An 8,892-nucleotide genomic window follows, 5' to 3' on the forward strand; every position below is an offset into this window, starting at 1 on the left:
TGTTTTTGCTAGTATGTAATTGGAATACTTTACCATCATTCAAATCTTTGGATTTGCATTCCCACCATTTTGAATGAAGGGCATTAGATTTAAAAAGTACTCCCTCTGATTCTCTTCCTTAAGGAAGAAGTCTAGTGTAGACTCTAGATCCACTCTACTTATGACCCAGGAGTTGGCAGAGGGTCACATTTCTCAATGCTGTCTGCTTCTATCTGCAAGATCATCTGGAGGAGATGTGGAACACTGTCCACAAGGAAGAGCTAAGATTTGTGGTAGGAAACATGATCTCTTTGTCAGTTCTTCCTCATGTTATCATCATGTCAGCAGAATTTATCACAGGGGTTACAATAAATGGATTTCTTATAATCATCAACTGTAATGAATTGGTCAAAAGCAGAAAGCTAACACCAATGCAACTCCTGTTCGTATGTATAGGGATGTCTAGATTTGGTCTACAGACGGTGTTAATGGTACAAGGGTTTTTCTCAGTGTTCTTTCCACTCTTTTATAGCACAAAAATTTATGGTACACCAATGCTGTTTTCTTGGATGTTTTTCAGCTCTGTCAGTCTCTGGTTTGCCACCTGTCTCTCTTTATTTTACTGCCTCAAGGTAACAGGCTTCACCCAGTCCTCTTTTCTTTGGCTGAAAGTCAGGATCTCAAAGTTAATGCCTTGGCTGCTTCTGGGAAGCCTGCTGACCTCTGTGAACATTGCAGCTCTGTGTGTGAAGGTGGATTACCCTAAAATTGTGGATATTGATGTCCTCGGGAATGACACAGCTAAGAGGACTAAACTCAAGACAAAGCAAATGAATGAAGTTCTTCTCGTCAACTTGGCATTAATATTTCCTCTGACCATATTTGTAATATGCACTGTTATATTATTCATTTCTCTCTACAAGCACACTCATCGGATGCAAAATGGACCTCTTGGTTTTAGAGACACCAGGACTGAAGCCCATATTAATGCATTAAGAACAGTGATAACATTCTTTTGCTTCTTTATTTCTTACTTTGGTGCCTTCATGGCAAATATGACATTCAGTATTCCTTATGGAAGTCATTGCTTCTTTGTGGTAAAGGATATTATGGCAGCATATCCCTCTGGCCATTCGGTTATAATGATCTGGAGTAATTCTAAGTTCCAGCAACCAATCAGGAGACTTCTCTGCCTCAGAAGGAGTCAATGAAGATGAGGATCAATGTAAAATTGTACTTCCTTATCATGGATTCAATGGACTTGTGTTTTATTTTTGTTTACTTATGTGCTTCGTGTGTTCTCTCTCTCCACTGAAAGCACTGATTTTAATGTTGGATGGATGTTTCTTTTTCTAGGACCTGTGTACTTAAAAAATATTATGACAGTAACATATAAATAAATAGTATTTACTTGCATTGGAGTACCAGTTGTGTTAGATATTAAAAAAAAATACTAAGATTTCATTTCACGGACCAAAGTAATTCTGTTACATGTCTTCTGGTTTAGATAATCAACATCACATTGATTTAGTCTAAGACTTGGAACAATATAATAATTTGGCTATTTGATTGCACATAGCTATTTTCCAAAAAGTATAATTTATAATAATTATACTAATTATAATAATAATAATTTAGTATAATTATTTAAAAATGCAAATTATATGTTGAAAGTGTATGTATGTCAGGCAATGTACTTAGATACACAGGTAAATGTCTTATTTTGCTAGAGATACAGATTAAAGTCTTATTTTGCTAGATATATTTTTGAATTTAGTTACTAGCTCAGGTTGGTAAATGATAAGGTCAAATAGAGCTGGCATTTAGATACACAATGCAATTGAAGAAACATTTTTTACAAGTTAAATAAATGTTTTTTTAATCCCTTGAAGTGTGAAAGTTATGCCCAAATTGGATGTGAGAGAGGTTGTTGACAATGAAGTTCTAGCACGATATCATTCAACTGATGCTTTAATTTCCCTCCAACTGGGAATCTTGTCTGAGGTATGGCTGTTGCAAATGACTTGAAGATCTAAGGTAAAAGCTTTGAAATCTATTGCTAGATTTGAATAGATTCTCCTCTTTTAAAGTCTTAAATTCTGTTGCTTTGGGGAAGAAAATATTTTTTGTAATATCTTATATCTCAGAATATCTGTTCGATCTGTGACATCCTCATTGACTTTTAAACAAACAAAAAAGTCTAGGTAGTCATTTTAATTGTAAATGAATTGTAATTTAAATGGGCTAAAAGTTTCCAGGGTAAGGGAAAAAAAACTAGATATGTGTGTGGGTATATTCATGTGTAATTGTGAAGTCTTTTTTTACTTTACAAAATATTTCCACACACAATTGCTTATTTCATTCTCAGAACATTTTGTAAAGTAGGCAGTAGAATAATCTCAATTTTACAGTTGAGAAACTAAGATTTGGAGAAGTTATTATATATGCCTAAGTCCACTCAACTACACTCCAGTACCATAACTGGAACTCAAACCTGGTTCTTCTGTCACTAAAGTCAGTTCATTCTGTTTAGTTTTCTTTCCATTATTCTTTATAGGCATCTTTAGGTTCTGAAAGTTGTGATAAGAAATGACACTCAACATATGACTTATGACATCCTATGACCTTTCTTCATTATGTCCTAGAAAGACAATTTTAAAACTTTTTCATAAATGTCTGAAGTATTCTATTATTTGGTCAAGTTATTTGTTTTCTATTTCCTCTCATATCTGGTTTCCTAACAGCCTGAGACAGCTATACATAGGTGCCCCAACTTATATTTTCGTGTCATTTGACTCTTATGTGGTAAGGAAGTTGCTGTAGCAGTCTCAGTTTTATAGTCAGGTGGTACTAAAGTCTTTGCTGGGAAAACTGTTATTAACTATGTTTACACCTTGAGTTTTGGATAACTGTGTAACTGGAACCTACCCTTCAGATTATAAAACACACCTTCACACTTTTGCATCACACCCCCTGCTCTCCTAAGCCAAAATGAAAGTCTTACTCATGCTAGTGTCTAAATTACCCGGGGAATTGTGGCATATATTTCCATAATGACATCTAATATCAGTAAGCCATTTACATCCTCTACTATGCTCATCTATTTTTTTAATTTAAAAAATAATTTTAGTAATTGTTTATTAAATTGTAAAATAATACACAATATAAAAATATGGAAAATACAGAGGAATTTCCTGTCAGTCCAGTGATTAGGACTCCATGCATTCACTGCTGAGGGTCCAAGTCTGATCCCTGGTCAGGGAGCTAAGATCCTACAAGTCATGTGTCATGGTCAAGAAAAACAAAACATTTGGGAAAATACAGAAATATTAGAAGTGAACCTGATACAATCACAGGTAAAATCTTCATATACATTCTTTGGGACTTTGAAATATACAGACATATATAAGTATATATGTGTAGGTGGTGCTAGTGGTAAAGAACCCTCCTACCAGTGCAGGAGATGTAAGAGACATGGGTGCGACCCCTGGGTAGGGAAGATCCCCTGGAGGAGGGCAAGGCAACCCACTCCAGTATTCTTTCCTGGAGAAGCCCATGGACAGAGGAGCCTGGTAGGCTACAGTCCATAGGGTCACAAAGAATTGGACACAACTGAAGCAACCTGGTGGCTCAGAGGTTAAAGCGTCTGCCTCCAATGTGGGAGACCTGGGTTCAATCCCTGGGTCGGGAAGATCCCCTGGAGAAGGAAACAGTAACCCCACTCCAGTATTCTTGCCTGGAGAATCCCATGGATGGAGAAGCCTGGTAGGCTACAGTCCAAGGGGTCGCAAAGAGTCAGACACGACTGAGCGACGGAACGGAAGCAACTTAGCACAGCACAGCATAATTTATTATATTATGAGGAATCTGCTATATGCATACTTTATGTTCTATGCTACTTTGATTTATATTATATGTGTGAAATTTTGCATATTTTAACAGCTTAATAATATTTTATTTTATGGCTGTAACTTTGTTTTTTAACCACTTTTCTATAATTAACCTGTATCTCCATTAACAAAGAGAACTATAGAGTTGAAAACAATGTTTATATTATTTAGGGGGAAAAAAAGAAGCTCACCCAAACAAAACAAAACACATAAAATGTGAAATGAAAATTTACGATCAAAAGAGGAGACTCTTATTAATAATATTTATACATGAGTAACCAAATTGGTACTAATGCCTTGAAAAAATCCACCATGGGAATCTCTTGGCATGGGGCCTGTTGACATGGAAATCTTTTGTGATGATGGTATGGGCTTGGAATTCCTTGGAATGGGTTTCAGGCTGGGAATGTTTTAGAAAGAGGCTGTGTCATTGCAAACATTCTAAGATTTCATAAAATCTGTGAAAAAAAAAAAAGAATTTTTAGTTCACTTCAGTTGCTCAGTCATGTCTGACTCTTTGCAACTCCATGAACCACAGCATGCCAGGCCTCCCTGTCTATCACCAACTCCCAAAGTCCACCCAAACCCATGTCCACTGTGTCAGTGCAAGAAGCTGTGTCATTGCAAGCATTCTAAGATTTCATAAAATCTTTAAAAAAAAAAAAGAAAAGGAATTTTAGTAGTTAGTAATTTATTTGCTATTCCAAAATTGCCTTTTTTCTGTATATTATTTCAGGGATCCTCACAACCTGATAGAGAATATTGTTGTCTATGTCAAAGATGAGGAAATCTAACTTGAAAATACAATAGAATTGGTCTAGAATTATCTAGACTTGTTTCACCTTCTAAATCTAACTTTCATATTTTTTTTCCTAAAGTTAATAGTACTTCAAAGTCACCTGGGAAGCATTTTTTAATTGTATATTCCCAGACTTATCTTAAGACATGCTGAATACAGTCTCTGGAGATGGAACCCAAAAAATCAGAATGCATAATAAACCTCCTCAGGAAATTCTGATACAACTTTTTGTGGACCAAGGTTTGTGACTCACTGCACCACAGTATATCAGTGCTACTGATTGGAGCCTATTCACATCAAAATAAAGTCTTTTTTAGGAGAAATGTAATGGCATTTATTATTTATACTCTTTTGGTTCATAGGAACTGATTTATATTTTGATTATCTAATGTAGCAACATATGGAATGCCTGTGGAATGATAAAGAAGAAATACTATCATGGAAATACAAAAACAGAAGCCAGTGCTGGCTAGACAAAGGCAGCCTATAGTGCCCAATAGCCAATATTTTTGGAACCTTCTCTAGTGCTCCTCCATGACTGTGAGTCAGCTCTCTCTACCTATTTTCCTTCTCTCACTAGAGACAATTAGTCTCTACCTTCTATGTGTATCTTTTCTCTACCATAGTTTTCTCCTTGGATAATTCCAACCTCAGTATAATAACATGTCAGTTTTTGCAAATCCTTCAGTGAGCCTTCATGTCAAATTCAAACATTTACCAAGCAATCGCAAACATAAAAGAGACAGCTACCAATTCACAATAGTTCTCAAAAGCTTTAATGAACCTATTCAATAGCTTATTCTCAAATGCCCTCTTTACCAAACTTATCACACAATATTAGAAGTTGGAGACAAAAGAAGAATCAAGCTCCTCCTATTCCACCAAAAAACAAAAATACATGTTTCCAGATAAATTTTGTGAAAATGTGAACAATCTGGCTTGGATTAGCTCACCTAAGGGTTTTTGAAGACTTTTGTATTTGCAAGTTGTCTTTTACCTTTTCTAGTGTAATGTAACTGTCAACCTAGTTATTTACCTTTTACAGAGAAATAACATTATGGCCAATTAGTTGTGCACTGAAATGGTTCGAGGCAAAGATGTTTAGTGCAAAAATACAGAACAGGACTTTTTTAGGACTTAGGTAAGTGAAGGGGTAACCGTAAATTCCACAAAGACTTTTCATGTCACTGGGAGTGGGAGTTTGAGATCTGCAAATAGAAGTTTGGCTTATCTTCCCAATATGTTCTAGATACTGTTGTATCCAAGAAGACTTATTATAGGCAGGTGAGATCTTTACTGTATAAAACGACATATAAAATAAGCCAATACTGAAAGGTGCAGAGGTTTTTATGTTTCCATCTCTTGGGCAAGTCACAGCTGATTCAAACCTAAAAATGAATTTGAGGATATCTATATTTATTCTGTTTCTTCTGGCTTCTTCCTCAATAGTCACATACCTCCCTTCCTCCGATCAACACTATAGAATTTATATTTAATTAATCAGTAAAAAGTTTTAGTTTTAGCTACTAGTTAGTAGAAAGAACACTTTTCCTAGTTAAGCCCTGATATCTTGTGCCTCTTCTGTGTGACACTGCTTAAATAGTAAATCTTTTGAAAGTTAAAAGCTTCCTCCTCACTTACACATACATATCTATTCAATTTCCTAAAAGAATAAGAAATACAAAATTTTATTAAGAACTACTTCCCTTTTATTAAGCAAGCTTCCTAATTTTTTCTAAAGGATAGGGAAATTACCAATAAGTTCAGTTCAGTTCAGTCACTCAGTTGTGTCCGACTCTCCGCGACCCCATGAATCAGTTACACAAAAGTAATTTCAGGATGAAAAGATGCATGCAGGTTTTATCTTTGGTTCAGATGGTACAGCATCTGCCTACAATGCGGGAGACCCGGGTTCAATTCCTGGGTTGGGAAGATCCTATGGAGAAGGAAATGGCAACCCACTCCAATTCTCTTGCCTGGAAAATCCCATGGATGAAGGAGAGTGGTAGGTTACAGTCCATGGGGTCGCAAAGAGTCGGACACGACTGAGCAACTTCACTTATGACTATGTTACTCATAGTAACAGTGACACCAAACATTGATTTGTTATCAGAAGGCAGAACTCTAATAATAGCATGAATTAATTGTGTGTTAGTTACTTGACCTCTGATCATGGAGTAAACAGAGAAGGTCAGTTTCAATAAGGGAGTAGGTCCTAAAACTTAAACTCTCTGCATGCTTGACTTGGATGGAATGAATCTCCTTTGAGAGCCAGTAAGGGATGGAATGAGAAAAAGATCAAGAAATAAAGGTATATCATATCAACTTTGCAATTTTTTTCTAGGGCTCTGCTGTGATTCTTTCAAGTTTCAGTTCAGTTCAGTTCAGTCGCTCAGTCATGTCCGACTCTTTGTGACCCCGTGAATCACAGCGCACCAGGCCTCCCTGTTCATCACCAACTCCCGGAGTTCACTCAAACTCGTGCCCATCGACTCGGTGATGCCATCCAGCCATCTCATTCTCTGTCATCCCCTTCTCCTCCTGCCCCCAATCCTTCCCAGCATCAGAGTCTTTTCCAGTGAGTCAACTCGTTGCATGAGGTGGCCAAAGTACTGGAGTTTCAGCTTTAGCATCAGTCCTTCCAATGAACACCCAGGACTGATCTCCTTTAGAATGGACTGGTTGGATCTCCTTGCAGTCCAGGGGACTCTCAAGAGTCTTCTCCAGCACCACAGTTCAAAAGCATCAATTCTTTGGCGATCAGCTTTCTTCACAGTCCAACTCTCACATCCATACATGACCACTGGAAAAACCATAGCCTTGACTAGACGGACCTTTGTTGGCAAAGTAATGTCTCTGCTTTTTAGTATACTGGGAGTTACAATAGGAAAAAGGAGTCCAAAATGGTGGTGGCTGAAGGACAAAGAAAGGAAAAGCCCACAAAAATGGAACAGAAGAAAATCCAAGGACTGGAGTGGGAACCTCAGGTGAAACAAACAGGCCTCCTGGCTAGCCAGTTTACATAGGGCAGGCTCAGAGAGAGGATAAAAAAACAAAACAAATAAAAAGAGGAGCCAAAATTGAGTTCTCTGGGGATGGCCCGCCCTCACAGCTCGAGCATGTATTTTCTTTGCTTGCTAAATAAAACTGAGCTATAACACTGGTCTGACAAATAAAACTGAACTGGTCCACTGTTTCAAATTTTTGCTGTGGTGAGATAGAACTGGGGAAATTACACACTCCCCCAACAACTCTTACACAATTTTGTCCTCTTGACAAATATTCAAAGAGTACCACATTTCCTACTGCCAATTCTGTTCTGAAATGTAACCTCTATGGTTTTATAGATCCAAATTCATGTAAATAACTATGCTATCTTATTGTCTTTTCACATAACTCAAGCTTCAATTTGTTTCTATTTTTCTTTGCTATTTTCAGTATGGAAATTGTTCCCTTTCATAAAGGACATAAAATAGAAACAAAGCCATTTAGTTGCATATGGCATACAGTAATATTATTTCTTCTGCCCAAGAAACTGCCATCCTTTTTTTTTTTTAATTCTGAACATAATTGAAAACCTATTTTACTTTCTTATTAATTTATGGAGTATTTTGAACTACAGTTACCAGCTATGTAATAAGATTATTACTGCAATACTTTTTAAGTTAATTTATTTGAATCGATATAAGCATATGTTATTATGTTATTCAAGTAGCTTTTTAAGAAATGTGCACATTCCTTGTGTAAAATAAAATGTTTTCTACTCTAAGCTCTACCAGTAAATAAGCCTTTTCCAAATGCAGATTTCTGAGCCCAGGTGAAATAAAGCCAGCTATTTGGAAGCCATCAGCTTCTTTCTCTTTGGTAAGTGCTGAGGAGTTGGGGGGATGTGTGAGGCAGCCATCAGATTTGCCATCTCTTATGGTAAACAAGGAACAAGTATGTAAATAACAAAGAAAGCAGGATTGGCCCCAGATAGCTGGATGCATATGAAAGAGATTATTTCAGCAAGGCCGGATGCTTGCATCTTCTCATACATTGAAGACTGCTAAATCTCTTCATGTGAGAGATTTAGTTTTTCTTAATTAAGAGTAATCTTTTAATATTCAGGTTACCTGCTCCTTGCTGCAAACTTGTATATAGCCTGGCTCCTCCCCTGCCTCCTTGGAGGTAGCTCTCTTGTCACCTGAGATTCTGTCTCTTGGGCTCAAGTCCTAACAATTC

At 36.8% G+C, this 8,892-nt stretch overlaps 1 protein-coding gene across 1 annotated transcript; it reads left to right on the forward strand.

Annotated features, from left to right (window-relative positions):
* The first annotated feature begins 281 nt into the window (after window positions 1-281).
* LOC129552038 (taste receptor type 2 member 2-like) lies at window positions 282-1,190 on the forward strand. Its single transcript, XM_055420226.2, has one exon. The coding sequence runs from the start codon at window positions 282-284 to the stop codon at window positions 1,188-1,190; it is 909 nt and encodes a 302-aa protein (XP_055276201.1).
* The last annotated feature ends 7,702 nt before the right edge of the window (window positions 1,191-8,892 follow it).

The sequence above is a fragment of the Moschus berezovskii genome, chromosome 3 (genome assembly GCF_049115385.1).
Source record: "Moschus berezovskii isolate FMDL1 chromosome 3, NW_MosBer_1.0, whole genome shotgun sequence".
In the NCBI taxonomy this organism is placed as follows: Eukaryota; Metazoa; Chordata; class Mammalia; order Artiodactyla; family Moschidae; genus Moschus; species Moschus berezovskii.